Below are 25,172 nucleotides of genomic sequence, written 5' to 3'. Positions count from 1 at the left end.
GAGTTTTTTTCCCCCGTACACATATATGAATACATGTCTACTGATATTCTCATCAGCATTAAATACAACTTATTATATCATTACCCAGCAGGCTTGTCACTGACTTGGCTCGAACAAAGACTCTGGCTGCTTCTGGCCCAAAACCTGCAGGCATCTTCCCAGCAGCAGACCAGAAACACAATCTGTCACCACCACCAACTCCTACTGTAGTACAGTACAGCTCCGTGCTGCTATCATCACCTCTCCCGCCATCCTCCATCTCTCACCAGCCTTTAGCATTCCCTCCTACAGCATTTACTGCTCCAGCTCCAGTGTCCTGCCCTGCTCAAACCACCTACCCATCCCGATCATCCTATGTCCCTAATACTATGCCCTGCACACCACTCTGCTTCCACCATCTTTCACGTCATTCGTCATCTTCCTATTCAGCAGTAAGTTTAAGATTTACATTAAGATTTAAGATGACATAATTAAGAAAATATTATATAATATTAAGAAAATACAAGCAGCTAAAAGCAGCAGAGCAAACATCAGGGCTGCTTCTGTCGCCATTGTTTGGATTAAACATAAAAGAAGAGGAGAAAGGAAAAGAGTTAAGACTAAGGAGAAAACAAAAACATTTTTCAGGTAGAAAATTGAATAAAAACAGAGGATATATGTTAACATGACATATTTGAAAATATGAGTTTTCGATCAACAGCCCTGGCCTTTCTTCGCTTTATTGTGTCACCCTCCGATATTAAAATGCCACAGCAGAAGGAAAACAATGATATTGTGTCTGTATATTCATTCATAACACATTTTAACACAGAACAATTCAAGAAGTATTAGTGTGTGATTGTAGCAATATGCCACTTCAACAAAACAAAAATATGGAGTAAAGTGCATTAGTACCACTGCATAGCCGAACACAGCTGTATAAGACTTTTTGGGGCTTTAGGGGGAGCTGCGCAAAGTCTGATGAATTGCCTCAAATGATGTCACTTGAGTCAGCGTTGGTTGGGGCTGAAAACTACAAGTGTGAAAATGAGAAAGATCTGAAGGTGTGTGGTTGGAGAGAAGCGAGCTCACCAGATCTCTGCACCTCTGCAGCTCTGTTGGAGGCTAGCATCTCAAGGCTACTCAAGCTGCTACTAGCATAACACACCTGAACCATCTGTGGTCCAGTTGCATTGTGGTTAATGTAGGTACGAGGTTTTGACAAGGAAGAAGAGTGTGTGGTAGAAAAAAGCTGACTGTCCATTTTGAGTCTGGCAGTGTTATAGGAGTGATTTGCTAAATCAATAGAGTACTCTGTTTTTTGTATGTACCTTACCTACTGATAACCTAATGCATAATGTTGTGTATTTTAATACACAGTATTAAAGTAAGAACAATATCAGGGGCGCTAGTGTAGATTTCAGCAGGTATTAAGGTGCAGTATCCATATTGAGAAAGATTGTGACAAACCCTTTGTATATTGTGGGCCTCTATATTTTGGTTTTGTTCAATAAACTGAAAAGAGACCCAGCGCTCATGCAAAGCCAATGACTCTCACTATCATTAACCTTTTCATGCGTTTATAATGATCAGGTCCTGTAATCATAAGTTTCCATTATGATGAGAGCACAGGTGGAAAGGAAGATAGATGGAAAGGTTAAACAAAAATAAATCTGGAATAACTGAGGTGAGCAGGGGCTGTGATTACTCTGATTAACAAGGCCATTACCCTAAAATTGCTTCCCAGAACAGACTGTCAGCTAGTAAATACTGTGGTTCATGTTCACAGGTACCTGGCACTGTCTGTTAGTCATGTATGTGTGAGTCTCAGGGGTTTTGAGTGAAAATGGTCATTGGTTTGCATCTTGTAGCATTTCAAAGGAGAGCAGTTTAATATTTTTGCTAGAGTAAGGTCTGGATATAGCCGCTGTTAGTAAGTGTAATGGCAACAGACTGCTGCAAGGCTACTCTTTATCCTGACCTGGTCCAGATGGCAAGAATGGGTCCACATCCAGTTTCCTGATCTAACTACAGCCCTGATTCAGATGGGAGGCCAATATCTACCTGCCCCAAGCCACCTCCTTATTGTCTGGTTGTTGTGAGGGGAAAAACTGAGCAGCTTCTCTGCTGTTGATTGTTGGACGCTGTGGAGCAAATTGTGTCTAGAAATCTCATCAATGGACATGATATTTGAAAACATCTTCCAAAAGGGCAAAGGATTTGTTTGACCAAGGGCTGCAACTAATGATTTGTCATTATCAATTAATCTTGCAACTATTTTTTGACAAATTTTTGAGTCTATGAAATGTCAGAAAACCAGCTGAAACCAAAGAATATGTGACAATTTTTTACAGATTTTTGGTGGAAAAAAGAACTGAAATGACTAATGGATTAAAAAAAATATTTTTTATAATATAATATTTTTATTTTATTTATTTTTCTCAGGCAACTTATCAATTATTCGACTTAATGTTTCAGCTCTGGTTGGATCTGTTTAAGCATCTCTCGTTTCTTACCCTCAGTGAGGACAGGGTTTGGCCAGAGATGGAAACGCACACCAACCTCCAGTAGAACATCATTACATCAGATAAATGATAAAATATCAAAAGCTGTGTGAAAATGACCTTTGAAAAATGTTCTATTCCTGTGCATTTTGAATACTTGACAGAATTAAAATGTATAATGTATAAAACGTGAGAATATGAGTGGGGTGATCCCTGGTCCTTTTTTGCTTCTAACTCTTCTTGACTGAGGCAAATTGTGGCTTATCATAAACCCAGTTGATAACTTCACTTAATGCCAGCCAGAAGACAGGATTGTCTTCACCATTTTATAATATAATTCTCTGTTGGTTTTATCCTCATGCACAGAACTTTTCAGACTTCTGTCAGTAACTTTTAAATATCAGTTTGTGGAATTTGACCTTAGTGGGGCTTGTTACAGTGTTTATTGGTGGAGTTTGGAGAACTGGCTCATCCAACACTGCACTACAGACTAAATAAATGCATATCTCAGTTTAACAGTAAACTGTACGTTTTGTCTTTTCTCAAATTAGTTCTATTCTAAAAGGCTGATTTAAGTATTTGTTGTCATATTTTTATCAGAGCACTGCTTATCTTTACTTGACAACACAACCAAATGAGTGTAAAAAGTGAACCACTTCTTTTAATATAACAGCTATATTTTTTTTTCAACCGCTGTGATCCAGACATCCAAGCAGAGGCACATGAACTGAGCACACTAACTGCAGGTAGGATTACATGCTGGTTGCAGCTTTTACCGACCTTTACTTATTTACTCACCCACCCCACCCCCACCCCTCCAAGTTGAACCCTTTGCCCTCTTGACGTTCTATAAATACCATTTCACATCACGACTGCTCAGATTCATCATCATACCTTCTCCTCTCCCTCACTTTCCTCCGCTCACGTGACGTGTTGCTGTCTTGGAGTCGGTAACTAAATTAAAAATAGCCCCGCTGTGACAGGGTTCTTGACAGTGAGCGAGTCTGTACTTCAGCTGATTCTGTCTTCATTTGGTTTTTACTCCCAGCTCTGTCTGATGTCTCCTCTCTGCTGATGAGAGCAGCCTGCGCTTTCATCTCCACTTTAGTTGTCCTTGCATCTTTTATTTTGAGAAAGTGTGCAATGGATTAGTTTGTCCCCACCTCCACCCCCCAAAAGCCTTTGGATTAAGATGTGTGGGGGGGCGAGAGAGAGGATGATTAAAAAGAAGAAGAAGGAAGTCGAGGCATCAGAGAAGAAAAAAGAGAATAGAAGAAGGAGGAAGAGCAGGAGATGATAAGGAGGAGAAGAAAGAAGAAGTGGTGTGAAGAGCAAAAGGGGGGAAACACTGAAGGAGGAGGGAGCATCCTATTTAGTGTGTGTGTGTGTGTGTGTGTGTGTGTGTGTGTGTGTGTGTGTGTGTGTGTGTGTGTGTGTGTGTGTGTGTGTTCGTGTGTGTGTGTGTGTGTGTGTGTGTGTGTGTCAGACTAACCATCAGTGAAGTTTGACTCTTGCTGGTTCTGGCTGCTCAACATCTGCGCAGCTTCATGTGCAACAGTTTGTGATGTATTTTCCTCTTGGTTTGCTGTGACTGGTTGTTTATCATCAGTCTATCAGCCCCTTTGAAAAACACAAAAAGTCATTCACTGTTGCTATGCGACTGTTTAAAACTCTTTCAAACCAGCTTGAAGCCCTGCGATCTTTTGCTGGAATAATGTGATGAAATCTTCAGAACCATCAACATCCTGCATGCTGAGTCTGAATGCATGAGTCCCACACAGAGCTGTTAGGAGGCTTTGTATTAGAAACCCATGCAGAGCAAGTGGATAGTATGATAACTGAAACACTAAAAAGATCTTCATTAGCTACAAATGAACTAGTTTCTACAACCACTTCTAAAGACAAGCGTGTTCATACTTGCTCCAAATGGCCACACTTGAAGATGTCGCTAAAAGCCTGTCATCATCAAGACGCAGTGAATCGTACAGATGAGGATTATAGTGCACAGTTTCTCTCCTCGAGGACATTCATGATGTTGCGCTCGGTTGTAAACACAAACATGACCAAAGAATGACTAAAGAGAGAGCTGTCGAGTTGAAAGCCTGTCGAAAGTCTGCCTACTGTCACAGCTCAGCATAACAGGTTAGCTGTGGGTGAAAAATAATATGCAACACATCATCCCATTAAAAAAAAAAAATTAAAAAAATCCCTGGCTTTGTGGGGATAATGGTATAGGCTGCATCACACTCTTAACTCTGATCCTGAATCTATATTTAGATGGTGCAGGTGACAGAGGGGGATTGTGGTGATTTTCTATTTGGGTCACCTTTTAAGGTCACTCATGCACACGAGCAAACAGCAAAGCCTGAGAGGTGATGTGATGTCATTGCCCAGTGCTGTAAACACATGTAAAAGTGTGCATACAGAATGGTGTGCACACATACCGCTCACATCGTGTCATACACATCCCATCAATGCTCTTGCATTTAAGATGGTTTTAGTATTGAGTTGTCAGATGAGGGAGGGTGGTGACATTTCTCAGACACAGTGGCCTCTGAAAAGCCAGAAAACTTGATGATTCAGTGTGTTACATACAGCTTTTGTTGTTTCATGCTTATACAATAAGTCTGGCTGTGGTGAGTCTGAAGCTCCTTTTCCATGCTGATACTTTGATTTCGGTCATTCTGTGTTCATTTTCTTTTGCCATGGTAACCTGTTGCCGCACGGGAACGGCACTTTTCTTTTAAAATTTTCTCTTATGTACTTCTTGTGTAATTACGACCATGTTAAAGAATACATTTTGTTCTCATAGCGCCCCACTCTAATAATTTTTAAGAAAATATTCAGCTGAAAAAAGGTTTTTTTTTCTCAGCAGAGAAGCATGAAATTAGTTGGTACAGAACATAACCATGGAGGGACTTTCACAGTTTGTGAGAAGTGCTGGCCAATGCAGGACTTCTGCTATTTATATCAGAATCTGTAATGAGAGATTGTGAAGAAACAGGCTGAGCTAGTCAAGTTCATATACTCAATGAGGACTTTGTGAATGCATTTATTAATTCAAACTGGTCAAATATACATGAATTGGGAAAGGTATTACATTTAAATGTTCAATATTTATTAGGTGAGGCCTAGCAAGTGTTTTGTAAACACACATGTTCCCTGTGGGCTGCATTGCTACACAGAGACGGCCAGCACAGAAATTGGGTTTTGATATTGTTAGGAGCTGAATGAAAGCAAAAGGCATCTAGAGGGAGTGAACAGCATGTAAAAATCTATTTTCTTTGAGGTAGAGGGCGCGCTGAAAATAAGCATTCCCTTTGGCAGAAATGATCCTTTCAGAAGAGTGAAGACACTTAAGCAAGCGTAGTCATCCACAACAGCATGACTCTCTCTCTCTCTGTCTCATGCACACTCACACCCACACATTCACATCTCATTAGGACCCCTGCTTTCTCTCCACCCTCTTCTCCCAAATATCCACCATGTTCCTCATTCTCTGCCCACCACCACTTCACTCCTCCCCCAACACATTCTCAGTGGGATAATAGAGAGCTAAAGGTCACGGCTCCTTCTTGATTTTTCTTTTTCTTTTTTGGTTACTTCCCTAATGGACACAGGAGGGAAATTTTACTCTATCCATCAGATATACTGTAGATATCATAGATATTTCTCTCCATAGGATGACTTTCACCTTGAGATGACAGAGATGAGGACTGTCTCAAGTGGCAATTGGGAATCCATCAGGGGCGTGTGTGTGTTATTTTTTTTTTCATTCCTCATATTTTACACTGGCCATCAGAGTTCAGAGGGTTGTAAGTGAAAGGATTCAAGCTTTTATTTTTAAGATATCAAAGAATTTGACTTTTTGAGAAAGTATTTAAGAAAGTTATTCATTCACTGAGTGTTGATACTTTAATCCATCTTTAGATTCTGATTCATTTTTCAGTTGCCAAATCATACAATTGACAACTGATTAGTTTTAGTTTACTGACCCATGAAGATAAAAAAAAGGAAAAAAATTATAAAACACAACTATACTGTAAAGTTACCTGATAAGTAACAAGAATTTGCAATATAGAAATGCCAAAACAATGACGACATTACACTTTGTCCACTTGAAAATTCTCCAATAACAAAGTTTGAGACGTCCTAATCTAAAAACGTGCTTATGTAAAAATGTGAATTGTTTCAGTGGTGATGGAGAGCATTTTTATACTATTTATTTAGCTTGTATTAATTCACCGTTTCATTGCTGTTGCTGCCTATGTTGTTAGGGCTCATTTCTCCACTGCAGCTTATGCATTTCCACTGTATCATTCCTGGATGTCTTTATCAGTCTGTTCAATACATTTATTAGTCTTCAGTGTATCTTTAAAAAACAGAGTCCAGCACTGTAAGTGGTTAACATGGGTTCGTATGTGGTGTACTGGTAGCAAAACGACTACGTACGTGTGCGCGTGCCTCTGTTTGTACACACATGCGCGTGCGTCCATATCCATGCCCTTGCCTGAGTCGTGCAGCTCATTACGTTTGATTCATGCAGGGCTCCTGCTCCTGCACTGAGCACTTGGCGGACAGACGCGGATTGCAGGCAGTAGTTTGCTGCTGCTGATACCGCGGGGTATCCGCTCAGTGCATCACAGTCCTCCTCCAGTGGCGGGGAAGCAGTCTGGGATTCCTTCAGTGCCCGGTGTGGGATGCGCATCTGGACCGTAGAGTTTCCAGGGGACAATTACGCGTGGAGGCGCTCTGTTGTACCTCTGCCTGTCCCCCTTCCCCCACAGAGGAAATAATCACACCGGTTGAGGACAGTTTGCGTTTTTCTTTTCTTTTTTTTTTTGTTTGGTTGTTTTGACAGAATGGCAGGCGCAAAGTGCCTTCTGAAAACACCGAGGTAAGAGACTGCTTAATATCCCACGACAAAAACACAATGTCGATGAGCGTTGTCGCATATTTCCAAACAAACACACTGAAATTGTATGTTTGATATTCAGTAGTTAACATCTCCTTTATAGTGTTTTTATGGTGCCATTTAATTGTTTGTCATCAATATCCCATTAATGGATTTGATGTGATATTTGTAGCACCCTTCTAAAATAGAGTATTTTAGCTATTTTCACAAAAGCACAGGACTGAAATAGCTAAGTGTAAGGCGACAGTGCAGAATATCCTTAATGCTGTATTGGATCAAAGCATAGTGATTTTTTTGGGGCTCTGCAAAGTGTGTCAGTTTGTGTTTAGTAAAGCGCCCCAAAATCCATGCAGAGCGTTGCAGTAAAGCCGCTTTCACAGTAGACTGTCAGTGTGTGTGCAGTAAACAAAATATTTTAGCTTGCCTGGCCTGGCTGGTAGAAATGTGTGTCTGATTTAAAAAAAAAAAAAAAAAAAAAAAGAAAAAGAAAAAAAGGGCAGCAGTTCAATTTTCACATCTCAGTACTCAGCTTCAGTCATTTCAAGTTATTGTCATCTGCATTCTTTAGGACCTAAAACTTTCCACGCTGATTATTTAGTCCATTTAAACGCTTTCCAAAGCAGTTCAATGCAAAGGCTGCCACCAAAAGTTGCCTGTAGTCAACTGGGCATGCTGGCCTTCAGAGTCTGGCGAAATCCTCAACCACACCAGCTACAGTAAATTACAACAGGGGACCGGTGGCTGTCCTTGAAAGCCAGACATCTTCAGGGGTTTATTGTGTCCTCTCATCAGGTTTATTCCTGCTGGGTACCTGGGGCCCCGGGAGCACGAGAGCGCAAGGACCTGTCCATCATCACGTTGTGGTGATGGAAAGGTCGTTAAGCGCAAAGATTAGAAAGGAGGTGGCGTGACAAAATGTATCCCGCTGGTCTCTATTTTACAGTGTTTTCCATTTCCATTTTTTTAGTGTCATTCGCTTCCAATATCTTGCATGCATCCAACATATTCACTGCAGAATCATTGCCTGTATGTGTATGTATGTGTATGTATGTGTGTGTGTGTGTGTGTGTGTGTGTGTGTGTGTGTGTGTGTGTGTGTGTGCGCGTGTGTTAGATGGGTGTTTTGATGTGTGCCTGGCCGACACAGCAGCCTATATAAAGCACATCACATCGCATCCACTTATCTCCTCTACATGATTTTTAGTGTGTCCAGCCATTCACTGCAAACTCACTTTTCCTGTGACACACTTATTTACATCATTAACTGCAAATAGATCCAGTCGTGTGATCCCTCCGGCGATTTCAAAATGGAATGCTTTTAATTTGCTTTGAAATATGCGGATTACAGAAAAAAACAGCTGCTCCTATTTAAATATGCATCCCCAGCCTCTTTATTTTCCAAATTGATCCTCATTAATGCCATTCTAGATAAGCTTCGATTCGGCTTATCTCAGTGAAAGCATGCATGGTGGATAATGATGCCATCCTGGGATTTTTGACTTTGGTATGTTGTCTTTTTTGGGCTTGCCATAGTCTGACAGACATTCTCATCACTACAGTTTGTTGAATAATTTTGTCCTATGCACCAAATATTGCATTTCCCTGTTTGTCCTCCTGTCGCCACTGCTTACAAATTTTATGATTTGGCAAAGTGGTGGTGATTTTTTGACACTTCAATGCTTTGTTGGAAACAGTATGTGTGTGACATCTATTTTCTGCATTACAGAAATTGGAAACTGGCTGCAGGCTCTCTTAAACGCACTAATAGCCCTCTGCAAAAAGCTGCAGTTCACTAATGGGTCCAACATGCAGTTGGCTTTGCCTTCTCTTCTTTGCTAGAGAGTCTGTGTCATGAGTGTATTTATCCAGCTCATGTAGAGAGAAAAGACATCACAGACATCCCTAAAGAAACATTAGCTACAATGACTTCCCATGAATGATAATGTGATAAACAGGTCTTGACGTCCAAAAACCGGCCCCTAAAACTCTTTGCACTCCTTAGTAAATGATTGGCATTGTCATATTGTATGGCCATGAACTGGTTCATTTTTAAAAGGGGAGGTGTTGAGTGTTTGACAAGAACTTACTCTGACAAAGTCAACTCCATGCCCTTTTTGCCTTGCAGTAACTTCCAGTCATCTGCCATGTTTGAAGGCTCAGAGGCTGTCGAGGTGGAGGGAGGCAGCACAGACAGCACCGTGGCCTCGTCCATCAGCGCCTGTAAGAAGGTAAAAAAAAAAAAAAACAGAGCTGTGTCTCATGTGTTTGTGCTGTGCTGGAAATACGCGTCTATCTACTTGTGTCTCCGCCTGTCTGCTGTGTGACCACTTCTTTTTGTTTTGTTTTTTCTCTGTCCATGTGTTTGTGCACCTGACCATCATATCTGTCTCCTTGTCACTTTATCTTTTGTGTGTTTCCAGCAGTGCCAGAGATTTTCATTTCCTCCTCCAGGGTGCCAGTGACACCCAGGGGTTGTGTAATAAGAGGCACAGCCAGGCCCTGGGGTCAGCCCAGTAGATTTATCATCTCCCAGTGCCAGAGAGACAGGAGGGGAAATGGTACAGATCAGTGGGCTGAGGTGGAGGCTAGATTGAATTTTCTTTCAAAGTGTGTGTAGTTCTACTTGTGTGTGTCCCTTACTGTAAGTGTATGTGTGCAGGTGGACTGGCTGCTGTGTTCTTAATTAGCCTGCCGCTCATGATCTTAACTGACTTCCACTCCAGCCTCCTATAGAGGCACAAGGTGACAGCTTTGTTCAAATTGGAGCTCGGGCTCCTCTGACCTGTGCCCGCAGCCTTTGATACGATCGTTCTCGGTGAGATCAGCTGAGTCTACGTCACCTTTACCTGGCCGAGGGCCTGCACAGATGGCCCATTCCTGAGGGTGCAAGCATAAGGGGGGCATGATTTGTCACTAAAAATACACAGTGATGAGAGAACAACACACGTAATATCTGTCATACGTCAAAGTAACTGCATAAGAATTATTTTATTTATAGCATGTGCTTTTAATCTTTTAACTGCTTACCTGCTGTGCCTTATTAAATAAACACAGCACACTTCCTTACAAACAAATAGAAGTATACCATATGGGTAAATTCTGAATTGTGATTAGCATCAGGGGGATGTTTAAATTCATCCTTGTAAACAAATTGGCTTTGGAACTGGGTGATTATTAAAGCTGCAAAGTCAATAGTCTGTGACAAATGAATGTGTCAGTCACCAGCACACTTGTCATTGACAAAAGCAGCTGCATGGCTGTAGGTTTCATACAAAAAGGCTTCATTAAAGTGTCCCTCCAGGGAGGAGACAATAACTGTTGTGTATATATAATGTGCAGTGTCTGGTTAGCTGACAGATTATTGATCCTGTGTCGCAGACACTTATCCTGAAGTGAAGGTTCTGGAGAAAGGTCAATTGATCCCATCTACCAGAGGGAAAACACAGAGACTGGCAGATGAAAGTGAATGAGTGACTCAGTTGGGGTGTGCATGTGTGTGCGTGGAGTCATTAAGGAAGCTCCATGTGTGTCCCTGTGTGGTGTGACTTCAGTGCTACTATACCTGAGCTGGGTTTATCTGTGTGCTGCAGGTTCTGTGCAGTAACAGTGTGCTGGACTCGTCCGAGTACTGGCTGAGGAATGAGAAGGCTCTGTGCAGACTGGGTCTGCTGGACGACGACACTGAAGGCAGCTGCACCATGGTGAGTAGCATACTGCGGGTGATGAAACATGTGCACACTAATGGAAACAAAGATGCACCAAGTCATTTCTAGTGTAGAGAGCTAAAGCTGCAGGAGGTATGTTTGTGCCCTGAAATGACAGTGAGGTAGGGGGCTGAATTTTCAGGTAGAATTGATGTGAGATGACATCGAAAAACTGCCCTCACTTCAGTGTGCTCCCTCTGAGTGGCTTGTAGGCATGGACGTGGTTGGAAAAAAATGTTTTTACAGCAGGTTGTTGCTGGTTCCTTGCTGCTATTTAGCTGCCACAAGGTTTGATGTGTCTCTCGTATTGTGTTGAGAGAATGTTTGGACAAAATGGATGTGACTTAGTCCAGGACAATGGCTGCACCAGTCCTGAGCAGTGCAACTGTGAGATGTCACTTTTCTTTACTCTTTCTTTAAAACGCTAAAAAATATCTATCAATGGAGAAATAATTGTCCTGTATTTTTTCTTTTACTAAATTTTTTTTTTATAGTATTAAAGTAGAAGAGGAAAGTATTACTTTATGTGCAGCAACAGCTTGTGTGAGGAGTTAGTGATTCAGGCCGAAATGATGTTACACATAAATGCATGTGAACATCTGTGATATTCCCAGCTCAGTCCACCCTTTCACAGCAGGCCACACTGCAGCTCCACTGGAGCAGTTGGAATTTAAAGAACGACATAACAGCTGATCAAAATGCTGTTTTTTCTGACCCCCAGCAGTTTAACTTCTCATCTTCCTACAGTGATGTAGAGTTGTACATTAGGGTGTGTTATTGCACTGACATCACTGTGAGGTTAGTGCCTTGCTTATGGGCTTCATGCACTTAATGGACGGGAAATATCCCCTTAAACAACTATTATTTAATTCATAAATTTTATATTTTATTTTATTAAATCCATAAACAGTGTTACTTCTGATGATGTCAGTCAGTGTTTTTCCACTTACTTTATTGCCAGTTCTGTGAATGAAAAGAAGGATTTGGCTTGTGTTTTTATTCTTGAAAATTATTTTTGCCTCTACTAATGGAATATCATTTCTCAAAAGCACTTTACTGCTTGTAATATACTAGATGATTTTCATTGAGCAGATGTTATAAATGATGCTAGTTTATTCTGCAGATGTTAAAGGCTCAATTCAGTCTCAGCAGGTCCTTGGTGATCAAACCGTTAAAGGAAGATGGTTTTGTGTAGTAGATGCATCCCTGTTGTGGTAATTTTATCTCCCTCTGTGACTGAAAATAAAAAATCTGCCATAGAGTGGTTTTAATAGTTCATGATCATTTTCATTTATTTATGTGACTCAAGACCATGATCAGAACATGCATTGATAACAAAACGGTGGCACAAGATTACAAATAACATTTGGATTATCTGATTGCAATAACAATATTAATTTAAACATAAATGATCGGCTTAAATAATCTTTCTCTATATTTCATTATGTTTATATTCTTACATGCAAACAAAATATGATACTCATCCCCTACAGGATTATCATTACAAAGATCTTACATATCTTCTGGTTTCTGTCCACCCCTTTATATTGTCCAATGACCAGAGGAATTCTGATGTTGTTCACTTTAAACTTACACATAGCCTACCCACACGTTTAGTTTTTACACAAAAGATACTTTTTCAGTTTAAGCTTGTTTAAATTCTACATAAATATCACATGATGTCAGACTCCTGAGCTCTGACACCATGTGAAGAACTGCTTATCCTGCAAGACCCATAGTGCTTCTTCTCAACGTAATAACAATCACTTAATAAAAGCTATTTACGTAAGCCTCGATCAAATTGGTCAATGTAAAAATTCTCTGACTCTTATACTTTGTTTACAGTGTTTTAATCACTGTAATCAACACCCCCTATTTCATTAGCATGGTTGCTAACTCCAGCTCCACACCCAGACATACAGACATCAATATGACACAAACCTACAACAACCTACGTACATAAATTCAGTCACTACACCATCTGTACACTGTAACTGCACATTTACTAAACAAAGCAGCGGTAGTGTCCTGCAGAGACTGAATTGAAAGAATGAATAGAAATCATACGCTGTCATTCAAAGTACAATTTAAAACACCACTTTTAAGTTTGTATCTTGGCACATAATATTGTAAATAAGCTATTTTCATACCGTCTTTGCCTTCATTGAGTGCATGTTGGAATAGATTTAGCAGAAACACAAGTCTTGAAACATCAAGATCAAACCGCGTGATCTTGTCCTGTGGGACAAATGACACCAAATTGGAGAAAACTCATAAAAATGATATTGAAATTTAAAAGAAGTTTGATATAGTCAACACAAATAACTCATCTACAGTTCTCCAGAACACTTTTTTATAGAATCTGCTATTTAGCAAAAGTATTCTGGACACGGTGGATGTGGGGATTTATAAAATACATCAAGAGAGAAAGCTAAAAAGAGAGGTTTAATCCTCTCTGTCACCCACTTCTAACCCTTTGGTCACTCATACATTTTAAATGGGAAGTTAAGCATGAGTTGCTTTCAGGATTTGCATCACACAGGCACTCGTTTGTTTTTGTTAGGAGGAAAAACAGGCAAGTGTATCAGTTCAGTTAACAGGAGCGGTATACGTTATGTGATTATAAACCAGATCATCACGACCTAACTCAGATTTTCTTTATGGAAGAAAAGATTTGGATCTGTGTCCATGTTGTTGTTGGGCCTCATTAAAGAACATACCTGAAATACTAATCACTTCATCTGAACTGTTGTTTCTCATTAAGAATGACATATTCACCCACACTTCAATGATAGCCTAATAATATATCTAAATTTCATTCCCTCAGAGGTGAAGTCAATTTTCTCACCCCTTGCTGCCAAATATCTCCTATGCTTCCCTCTTTCGTTGGTTTTTCTAAGATCCTACCTCTGGACTCTGAGCAGCACCGTGTCTGAGTCACGACCTGCACTTCACTGATCAGAGCCTCGGCTCAGTGATCCAGGTTCCATTGCAAGAGTAGTGGTGTCAGTCTCACAGATCTGGATTAAGTGTAGTCCTTAAAAAATTCTTCCCGCAGAGAGATTCTGAAGAACACCCTCACAGACTAGTAGTCTTTGCATGGCTGTAGAATACTCGTCTCTCATTTCACAGCATAGTTAATGTTTTCATGGCAGGTCAGCGTCAAGAATCATAAATAACATAAGGATGATTAAACACAGCAAAGACCAGAACATGGTTTTCAAGCCTTATTTAAACAGTGCCATTTAAACTTCCTGCAGTTCGTCCACACCATCAAATCATGCAACTTGAGTTACTTTTTTTATTTTTAATTCCTCTGTCATGGACTGCAACTGGTTTGTCTTTTGTAGAATAAATGCAAATAACACACAAAGTGTTTTGACATTTTTCCTATACTTCCCTAAAACATGCCTCAAGTGTTTGATAATCATTACCAAGGTAACAGGACTAGCAGTAATTTAGCAAAGAGCACCGTTCTCACACACTCATGTCGCACTTCATAAATGTGAGCAGCCACATGCTGAATTGAATGTTCCCAAAACACGCAGACACCAGCTGTATTATCTAGTACAAGTTGTACACACGACTCAAACTGTGTGTGGGTTATATGCATGAGCTTTTCAGAGGTGTTTAATGTTTTCTACAGCTCCTCACATACACTGATACAAGTTTTGGCAAATACAGAGCTCATTCATTAAAGTTTAATGGGTTTTCTGAGGGCAGCTGGTCTGTACATCAGCTCAAATGACCAAACACATCTCATGAAATAGATTTACGCATTGCGCCTCAATGCTTTTCCTCGCCATCAGTCTTAACTTGAGATACTGTTTGTGACAAGTGCCAACTTGAAAACAAAGACATCACTCGCACTGTCCTTGTCTCTGCAGAACAGACCGCTTCTCAAGCACCTACCTGGGATTGGGATTATACGGACATTTTTATCTTGGTGAAATGTAAAAACAAAAGCAGCTTAATTTTCATAGGTGTCTGTATTTAAAAGAGACAATGGTCATTTGTTTTTGTTTTTTTTTCTACTTTGTGATAGTTTTCTATGAATCAGGGGGAACTTGAATGCGGGTGTGAGCAGATGCAGCCCGTCCTCCCGCAGCATCGCTCTTGGACTTTGACGTGACAAATTGCTCTTCCGACTCTCAATTCTCTATTCGGCTTTTCCGTGGTTCCCATGGCCAATCAATCAGATGGCAGCTTACGATTGATGACACTGTGTGAGAAATAAATTCTTCTGTCCTGGCCTGAACTGTACAGAGAGGCAGAGAGACAGCAAAGAAAAAAAAAGAAAAAAAAAACTGAAAAAAAGAATGAATGCTGATCCAAAGAGAATGAGAGGAGTAACCACTGAACCACACACAAACACTGGAAAGTGGAGAGTGATGCAAAAACTCACAGACCACAGGGTAATGAAGAGAGGAAGCTGATTGTTTTCATGTTGTTGACTTGGCCTTTTATTTAGCTTTAATTGACTAGCAAGTAATTATAGTATTGAGTTTTTGGGGTTTGGTTAAAGGTTAAAAACAGCATACTCTGATTACACTGGAAGCTGACTAATTAGAGATCTTTTTTGATATTCCAAACTTACCCATATTATACCCCATTGTATTGAGTTTTCTAATAAAATTATTTTTTGAGATTCAAAAAAATCCATTGTTTATGTATTCGGGAAGAGGAATAGTCCCAAATAATTAGTGCGGAAGGCCAAAAACTGTGAGCTAAATAAAAAATAAAAGCTTAGGATTTTCGCTCCATCACCCACCTCTGGCTGCATCATGTTGTCACCTTTGATCACTCACTCATGTTTTAATGCATGAAGTCACAGAGAAGTGTCATGTTGCTGTGATAGTCACACTGCATTTCATCACACCCCTGAGAGATTTGACAGGGTGAGCGTTTTGAGGAGGAAGATGGGACCTTATCATTTTTTTCTTTGCGAGGCAGAACAGTTACCATATCTCTGCATCTGATTTCCATGTATTTCTCTTAATCAATGTATTTATTTAGCTAATGTTAGTGTGTGCTTAAAGTTAAAACAGAGAAGCAATTAAAGTTATGTTAATGAACAAAAAGATCAAACCAGGAGGGAGCAACAGTCAAGTGTCCAGAATTAAACGCAATGCCAGCAGTTATTTTGGAAGAGTATTTATTGATTGCAGAAAATCTGTTTTTTTGACCGAACCTTTTCAGTGTCCCTCCTCAACATCTGTCTTCCTCCTTTGAAGCTGTAGTCCCAGGAGGAGAGTGATCCATTCATCACCAGATTCAAACACTTCACACTCCGGGTAAAGTGTTGTGTCCTGACCTGTCCCTTTCCAGCCCAGAGAGAGGGAGACCAGAATAAATATGCCATGTGCCGCGGCAGGAGCGCTGACTTACAGCAGGATCAGAGCAGGAAGACAAACTCTCTCCTTCCCTCTAAACCTAAACCTCTCCTCTACACCTTTAACTTCACAGTGTCTGTCTGACAAGATGAGAATATGCAGTCTTTGGTGCAGGGTCGTCGTCCAAAGTGTGACCTCTTTTCCCTAAAAGTTGAAGCCCTCCTCTGGGTAATATAAGTTCATCATGTGTGATTGAAAGCGAATATCTGTAGACAAAATGCGCACAAATGGGGAGTCTATGGACAAGTCTATAGTGCAAACACGGTTGGGTTAATCTGAAGAGGCCACAGAGCAAAAGTGAGGTGTGGGGACCTGTTCAAACCGTCGTCCCCAAAGTAGTTTTGGATATTTTGATTGATTTCAGGCAAATTTATTTAGAAAAATAGAACTGTTCAAAATAGAGCTATCCATCTACTCTGTGAGTGTCCCAGGGCACATCATAGATATTTCACAAATTCTTTTGGGGCGGTGGTCTAGACAAAATTATAGTATTCTCTCTGGACAGAGGAAAACAACTAATGTTGTATTGAAAACTATAGAGTGGGAGCAGGTTTAATAGATAGAGTAATAAAGTGACTGTACATGTCATTTACTGACTCAAAAAAGTCAATTTAGTGTTAAGCTACTCTTAGAGCCTTATTTCACATGCTCTCTTTTTCTGGACCTAGAGCAAAAAAATATTCTTATGGTGACACTTAGCAGTAAAACATTTTGAAAAACATGGTGAAACCATATCTTAGCACTTCTCCAAATGTGAAAACAGCACATTCAAATTTATGCATTTCAAAGATGACAGAAGCTTCTCAACATCCACCAATCATCCACTCATAACCTGCTGTTAGCAAGTTTCATCATAGTCCTTTTTACTAATAAATCGAGGACCCTCTGGTGAATGTATACATTTTCTGACCCACAGGAGAACATATACACTCCCCAGAGATGCTATACATCCTCTGTTTTCAACATTTTTCCATAACATAGCCGTATTATTCAAGTCATGAGGAGAACCAGGACAGCATCAACTTCTTGATGTTCGCTTTAGCCCCAGGCTAAAGCAAAACATCCAAGCTGAGCAACTCACAGCCAAACATTAATTGTGAGTAAATGAGTGCGTGTGTGTGTGTTTGATACTCCTTACTCCTTGCGCAGTTGAAAGGCACAGCTGTATCAAGTACACACTGTTTTAATATGTATTCAAGGACGGTGCATCCTACACTATCTTACTTTTACTGGTAAAACACTAGAAGCAAAATAGCAGTTAAATAGGAAGCAGCTCACTCATAGGTAAAAAGCCTGAACAACCTCAATGTGCAGCATGTGGAATCTCATCATATGGTATTTCCTGTCGTGCTTCGTGAACAGCTGATGTTATGCATTTTATCAGCACTTAAAATTATGAACAGAAAATAAGGCTGTTTACATTCACCCATACATGAGATCAGCACGCCTGTCTGGTTCCTGCACCAGCACTGTTTAGCTTGTGGGTCGCATCACAAAATTAATATGGCAGGAGTCACTGAGCCTTAATGTTATTTCCCTCCAAGCTTCATTTGAATTCAATTAAACTTAAAATGGAATATAATTAAAGTTGCCAGCCACTGAGATAAGTCAAAACACTTTACAATGGAGGGAGCTATATTAAGTTTTGTGATTGAACCCTTGTTTGTGGCCAGCATTAGGGACATTTTACATGCAGCACCAGTAGAGCTTCACAGGGGTGTGGGAAATGGGAACTTATCTTTTGGACAGAAGACAATGACGGTACTAATGCAGGGGCAAAGGAACTTAGCTATGGTTGTATGATCAGTATATAAGTCCAGTGAGTCCTGCACTAGTTTCTCATAATTGATCCACCTGCTGCCAAAACTGAAGTTTTTATTTCACTAATTCTTTTATGTAGCCATTTTTCATTGCACACAAAATAAGCATGGTAAAATGAAGGACTACACAACTACAAAAATAGTTTTATGTTTCAAATCATGAAAAAGAGCAAAAAAAAAAAGTAGAGGAAAAAAAAGGAGACAGAAGGACTGAGAGCAGCAGCTGTGTGTGGGAAGATCAGAGTAGTGAGCAGAGAGGGAGGGCTGCTGAGGAGGAATGAAGCTTTGATGGACAAAGGAGACTGACATGTTTGTAATGGTAATGTAATATTGTACTGAAACTGTGGCTAAGTATCTGAATAAGCTCTATTTGTAGGTGTGTGTGTGTGTGTGTGTGTGTGTGTGTGTGTGTGTGTGTGTGTGTGTGTGTGTGTGTGTGTGGAGGGAAGAAAGAAATCTGCCTGCCTGACAGTTTTGTATGTCCAAGGCCAAATAGGATTTTATGCATAAATATATTGGGACAATTCAACCCGTGTGTGTGTGTCTGTATTGTTAGTGTATCGCAGATGCACACACACTGTGCCTCCAATAATAACATGCTGTGGCTGAATCTGGCTCTTGGGTCTGCGCATCCACATCCCTACCAACTGAAGGGCTGAAAAACAACTACAGAGCTCACTTGTCAACAGAGCTATCAACTGAGCAAACTCCATCCACTGATAGAAAGTGTGATATGGTTGATGGTTGATTTGGTTGGTTTGTAAGCTAGTAAGTGGATGGGGGGACAAAACTAGTACGTTGGCTTGAGTTGGAATCGTTTTGTCAAGGTCAAGAATGAAAATAAAGCAGCCGCTAACACTGACTGGACAAAACTGCATAATGTAACTGCTTTGCTTTATAGTACTGGCATGGTCTCCCTTTACAAAGAATCCCTAAGATGGCCTTCATATTACCTTGCAGAACCATCTATTCAAGCATTCACATTTTTCTGAAGGTGAAACTAAAACACGCCTCTGTTGCTGCCTGTTGCCTCTGAGCCTGATTTGAGATCCCCGTTGCTGCTGTCCAGTTTGGTCTTGGCGGTCCATGAGCACAGGTGGCCAGAGTCACCCTGAGTTTCACTTTGGCTCGTTGGGCCAGTGTTGAGCACAGATGTAGATTAGCATGAGTTGAGCACCTAGTGATGCGAGAAAGCATGGAGAGTTACCAAGGTCTCTGCTGCAGCTACTGAGTGGAGATAACACGGTGGGAAAAAACTGATGTTTATATCAAGAATGTTGAACCTATATGTTGTTTTTCGCATGGATGTCAAAAGTGTTTAAATCTGACGCTGATTTTGATCTTAGATTCATAAAGTGGCCAGATACACAACTGTCAATATGCTCTGTATCTACTGGATGGGTTAAATACGTTTGCCGATCATCTTAAAAAGTAGTAATATGTCAGTATGTCAGTGTTGTATTCCGAGCTTGTTTCTAATGCCCCAAAGTAGCCGAAAATCAGTTATTTGAGGTTTAACTGTGTAGTCTTACTTGTAAACTTAACAACAACACTACTTCTCCTAACAGTGTTATGACCGCTCATGTCTCTCATCCAGAGCACTTTTCAAGCCCTTGAGTGTACCACTTTGCTTTCACCGTATCAGTTTATCCCTACATCATCACGTTATTTCTTTCACCCTCTCTGTCTTTGTATGTCTTTTCCTCCCTCGCTCTTTATATCCCTCAGCTGATGTTTACGTGGTCAGTCCTTCAGAGACAGGCTGATGCAAGCTAGTGTCGTCTAGCATGTCTGTGAAAAAGTGATAGAATCAGAGCATGTCCCTGGGCTCGTCTCACACATGGACACAGAGAGGACTAGACGGTCCTCAAATGTCCCAAATTTAGAACAACTGCCTCTCGGCTCCTGCCGTCTGATGGGGTTAAATTGCTTTGACCCTTCTCAAGGTCAAAATCGTGGATCACTTGCTTCGCTTTTGCCTCAATCTGAGTGTTATCTGCAGGCGAGGTGCTGGCAGGGGGAAGATGTCATCGCTGCTTTTCCGGGATGATTTCCAATATTGGTACGAGTGAACACTGCTGAGGTTCTCCTGAGCCTCATACCTCCTGTTCTTATGTTGTGGTATGGATAGAAATGCTTCCACCTGTATTATACAAGCATACAGTATATCCATATCATATACCATTTGTTTTCAGTAAAAGGTGCAGAATAATCTCAGGTCCTATGTGTATGTCATTGACATTTAACAGCTATTCTGACAGGTCTTCATCAAACTCACTAAACTGATCTGAAAAACAGATGCCAATGAGCAAACTGTTTATCCTCCTCAGGCTGTCATTTTGAGGGAACGGTAACAAAGGAGGAAGAGTCTTGGTATTCAGATAAATGTTACAGGTGACATATGCAGTCCATGAAGGGCAGAGGAGGAAAACACTTCCACACACACACACACACACACACACACACACACACACACACACATACACACAGTATGATCAGGGTTAGATGGGAAAACCTTTTCAAATATTCTTTCATTGTCAGCTGTCATTGACTTCACATTTTTTATACTTGACTGAATCAATTTTCAAGCATCAGAATTTCATCACATTAGACGTGCTAGTTTGGAAAATATTGTGTTTGACTGCAGGATGCCAGATTGTAGGTGAGGGGGAAATTGGCCTGTTTTGAAAGTGCTGCATTACCGAAGGATATTTTAGCGCATGTGATGCAGCTTTGCAGACAGGTTTTGTCGTTCCCTGGTATTGTTGCCTATTAATCTTAGCTTTTACTTTGATGACTCAAACCCACTGTCTGACTGTTTTAAAGGTAGGAAAATACACAAAGTGCCTCAAAATTACAGCCTTATTTCCAAATATATGCACATGAGTATATTGACCTATTTATTCCATTTATTTCTTCTTTGCTTCACTTTCAGCTAGAAAACAGACAGACAACGTGATATGCAGGATCTATTGTGGTGTCTATACCTTGACATGACTTTCTGGGAAAAGATTCGATAAATAAGACACAAGACACGTGAAGAAAAAAAAGATGAAAATCATGCTATCTCACAAGCGCTGAGGCTGTTTAGGATGAATCAAGCACACCTCAGGTAGTTCAAAGGAAATGATTTCAAACACCGATGTGTGTCAAGATGGGATTATTTGAAACTATATATATATTTTTTGCAGGTCTAAAGAGGAGAGAAGGTGGGAAGATAGCAGCAGGTAGAGCGGGTATACAGATGGCACAGGAAAAATAGAGACAGCAGAGTCCTACCTGTGCCTGTTTTACATTGAAAAGACTGAGAACGCCTCAGTGAGTCACATTACAACTAGGTTTGATTATTGATGACAAGCATGGTAGCATTTAGATGTTAAACATATATAGAAAAGTGTATGTTCCTGACTGAGACACAAAAATGTAACTTCTCCCAAAGCACTTCACAGTACCCTGCACACACATGCTGAGTATGGGTGCTCAAGTGGGAAATAACCCCCTCTCTCCCTCCCCCTCAAGTGCTGCTGCTGCTGCAATGCTTTATCCTTTTAGCCACACAGGACTAACTTGGCTATGCAGACTCAGATCAGAAGCTTGTGTGCTGTAGAATCAAACAGCAGACGTCGGACAGTCCCAGACTCCCAACACTGACACGAGGACTCCATCACAGACCATTAAACCTGCAGCCGGAGGCGAAGGCGGGTGAGATGGGAAGAGAAGGGGCACATCGAGTGTGACAGGGACAGAGTGAGGGAGTGGAGACAGAGGAAGACGAAAGCAGGAAAAAGGATGATAGGGATGGAAAGACAATCTGGTTTACACCTACACCTGCAGTGAAGCAAGGGAGTCTTCTTAGAAAGGGCTCTACCAATGAGAGACAGTGCAGTTACAGTGGTTATTCAGACACGACAAACTGCTGTACCTTTTAAATGGAGAGTCACTTAGAGGAAAGCTATCATTCTGTCAGAAGAAATGGCACTTGTTGGCTACTCCTGCTCAGCTTTTGTGGTCTAATTTGTCCATCGCTGTAACTCTCTGTCTTTCTTTCTCTCTCTCTCAGATTTGTTTTGTAAATCTGGACCCCCAGAAAACGGACTGTCGTGATGACAAAAACAACAAGGTGAGCTGCTTCCTCATTCTTTTCCTCCTCCTCCTCCTCCTCCTCCTGTCCCTCCTGCGTGCACCCCCTTTTCTTTCCCACCCACTTTTCATCCCCCAGGAGTTCATTGTATTTCACATATAAACACTGGCTGAGTTGCCATGGATTCAGGATCATTACCCAGAATTAGAGGGTTGATTTGTTTAGATAGTATGCAGATTTAGCAGCCTTTTGCAGCTGGAGGGGCCACTGGTGGGGCCACTGGTGGGCGATCAATAATCATTCCACATGGTTCAAGACTCCTTACAGGAAGGATTTTATAATTATGTGTCTCTGAGTTGGAAGGACAGAGAACACATTATGTTCAGTTTTGAAGTTACTCGAAGAAAAGCTTTTTGTGTTATCATCCAGCATTGTTTCTTTGTGCTCGGCATGTCTCCTGCAGAAACTGGCTTCGGTGTCTCCAGATCTGCCAAAGCTTGTTGAATTACTTACGGTACACCAGCCGAAAGAAAATGAGATCCTACTGCTCGGCGGCCTGGAAGCCTCAGACGCCTGCCAAACACACCCACACTCCCCCTCTCAGGTGAGTCTTGCAGTGATGTCTTCAAATCCTTGCGAGCATTTTCAGACTTTGAATTAACTTGCCCCACAGTACAAGACGTGCAAACTGTTGTGTACAACAATTTTGTGTGATTAGATTTAAACCTTTTGTGCTGGGAACAATCCACAGAAGTAGGCACATCCTCTCCCTTTCACTCTAAGAAAACCAATATTTTGCATGTACAGGAAATAACACTTGCAGGTACAGAAAAATATACTGTATGACATAACATTTTTATCTCAGAATACTTTGAAACATTTAACAAACATAAAAATACACAAACAATTAAGGATATCTAACATCCATTACTAGTTTTATTGGAAGTTTTCTTTAAGTACAATGTTCCGTTACAGCCATCGACCATCTCATAGACTTTTTGAGGCTCACCAGATACATCACTGCATAAAACCACTGTTAGAATCAATACACAGCCTGAGGAGCCTGCACAGACAATTAAACTTGCATGAGCAAGTCCATTGAGTTTATAGTATCTTGAATAAAAGGGGGAGAAACAGCCATTGTAGCTACATTGACTCACTAAAGGTTTAAGATGTTTGTGATATTATAGCTCATAATTTGTGACTTAAAATAATGTACATGTGTTGTCAGCTGTGTGTTTATGCATGATTGGTGTGCACCTTTGTGTGTGTCTGCAGGAAGAGTTTTGTATACATGATGTGTGTGTTATTATGTGTCTCTGTGTGTGCATGCATAACAGGTATCTGTACATGTTCCATTCAGGGTGGGCAGCAGAGAAGCACAGGTGTGTGCCTGGTTCAGTGTTCAGGGCAGAGACGCTCTACCCAGCCCGGCAGCATCATCTTTGAGATCAACAAGTTCCTGATAGGTTTGCAGTGGGGAAAGGAGCGGCAGTATCAACAGGGCCGAGGAGCAGGGCAGCGGATTGAAGATGACACAAATCGCTCTATCTCGTCCATAGAAGAAGACTTCCTGACTGCTTCAGAACACCTTGGAGATGACAGCGAGGACGATGGATTCAGAAATGGTGAGCCTCATTACCTCCATCATAGAGGTTTTCTTTTCAAGTGCATATATGTGTCAGCTGGCAGGATATCTCAAATGGGTTTCTCAATATTTTAACATTAAATATCTTGACTATTTTCTCTTGAACCACTGCGCATGAAAAGAAAATTCTGATAGAGATTAAGATCGAACCAAGGGCGTAGGATTGCATATGGGCGGTAGGGAAATGTATTATATTTTGCGAGGACAGAATTGTTGCTACCAATATTTGAGTGAAATTCTTTACACTATGTCTGGAATTAAGTCATATTAGATCATTCCAAAGTGCCTTGCAAAAGGCTACATCTCCAAGACAAATGAGTTAGTCATCTTAACATTTGATTTACTAAAACAGCGGTGGCTACCTGAAGACTCACATCATGTGAGAATATCACAGTGGTACCTAACGCCAACACTATGGGGTTTGTTATGACTTACTCATTTTTTGAATATTAATGCCTTACTATATGTTGACGTTTTTATGCCTTGCTATACTATGAGTTTTTATGCCTTTTTATGCCTTATTATACTATGACTTTTTTTTCTTTTTATGCCTTACTATACTATGACGTTTTTATGCCTTACTATAGCAAGTATGTCGTTCAATCGTTTTTTTAAGACTTACTATATTATGACTTTTATGCCTTACCATACTATGACGTTTTTATGACTTTTTAAGCCTTGCTATACTGTGATGTTTTTATGCCTTAATATAATGACTTTTTTTTCCTTACTATATTATGACGTTTTTATGCCTTACTATATTATGACTTTTTTATGCCTTACTATACTATGACTTTTTTTTTTACTTTTTATGACTTACTATATTATGACTTTTTATGCCTTACTATACTGTCATATTTTTTGACGTTTTATGCCATACTATACTGTGACGTTTTTTGACATTTTATGCCATACTATACTATGACGTTTTTGACGTTTTATGCCATAGTATACTATGACGTTTTTTGACATTTTTATGCCATACTATACAGTGACGTTTTTTGTCATTTTTATGCCTTCCAATACAATTTCATTTGATGCCTTAACATACTATGACGTTTTTATGACCTTTTATGCCTTAATATACTATGATGTTTTTTTGACATTTTATGCCATAGTATACTATGAC

General features: G+C 40.4%; 1 protein-coding gene across 2 annotated transcripts in view; it reads left to right on the top strand.

Moving 5' to 3' along the window:
* Positions 1-6,873: 6,873 nt before the first annotated feature.
* The window catches only part of sphkap (SPHK1 interactor, AKAP domain containing), a 38,024-nt gene continuing 19,725 nt past the window's right edge, over positions 6,874-25,172 (top strand). Inside the window, exons 1-6 of one of the 2 annotated variants that reach the window (XM_023399714.2) lie at positions 6,874-7,380; positions 9,523-9,625; positions 10,988-11,098; positions 22,375-22,434; positions 22,859-22,999; positions 23,759-24,023. In XM_023399714.2, coding sequence (XP_023255482.1) covers positions 7,346-7,380; positions 9,523-9,625; positions 10,988-11,098; positions 22,375-22,434; positions 22,859-22,999; positions 23,759-24,023 — 715 coding nt within the window. In that variant the 5' untranslated portion in view covers positions 6,874-7,345. The remainder of the gene's footprint in view (positions 7,381-9,522; positions 9,626-10,987; positions 11,099-22,374; positions 22,435-22,858; positions 23,000-23,758; positions 24,024-25,172) is intronic. The other variant, XM_087172162.1, reaches the window with a different exon arrangement.

The sequence above is a fragment of the Seriola lalandi genome, unplaced genomic scaffold, assembly GCF_002814215.2.
Source record: "Seriola lalandi dorsalis isolate HSWRI2012SDOR001 ecotype SW California unplaced genomic scaffold, Sedor1 jcf7180002052117, whole genome shotgun sequence".
NCBI classification, from domain to species: domain Eukaryota; kingdom Metazoa; phylum Chordata; class Actinopteri; order Carangiformes; family Carangidae; genus Seriola; species Seriola lalandi.
The sequence above is the reverse complement of the archived record's forward strand: the minus strand, read 5'-3'. Positions and strand labels throughout refer to the sequence as shown.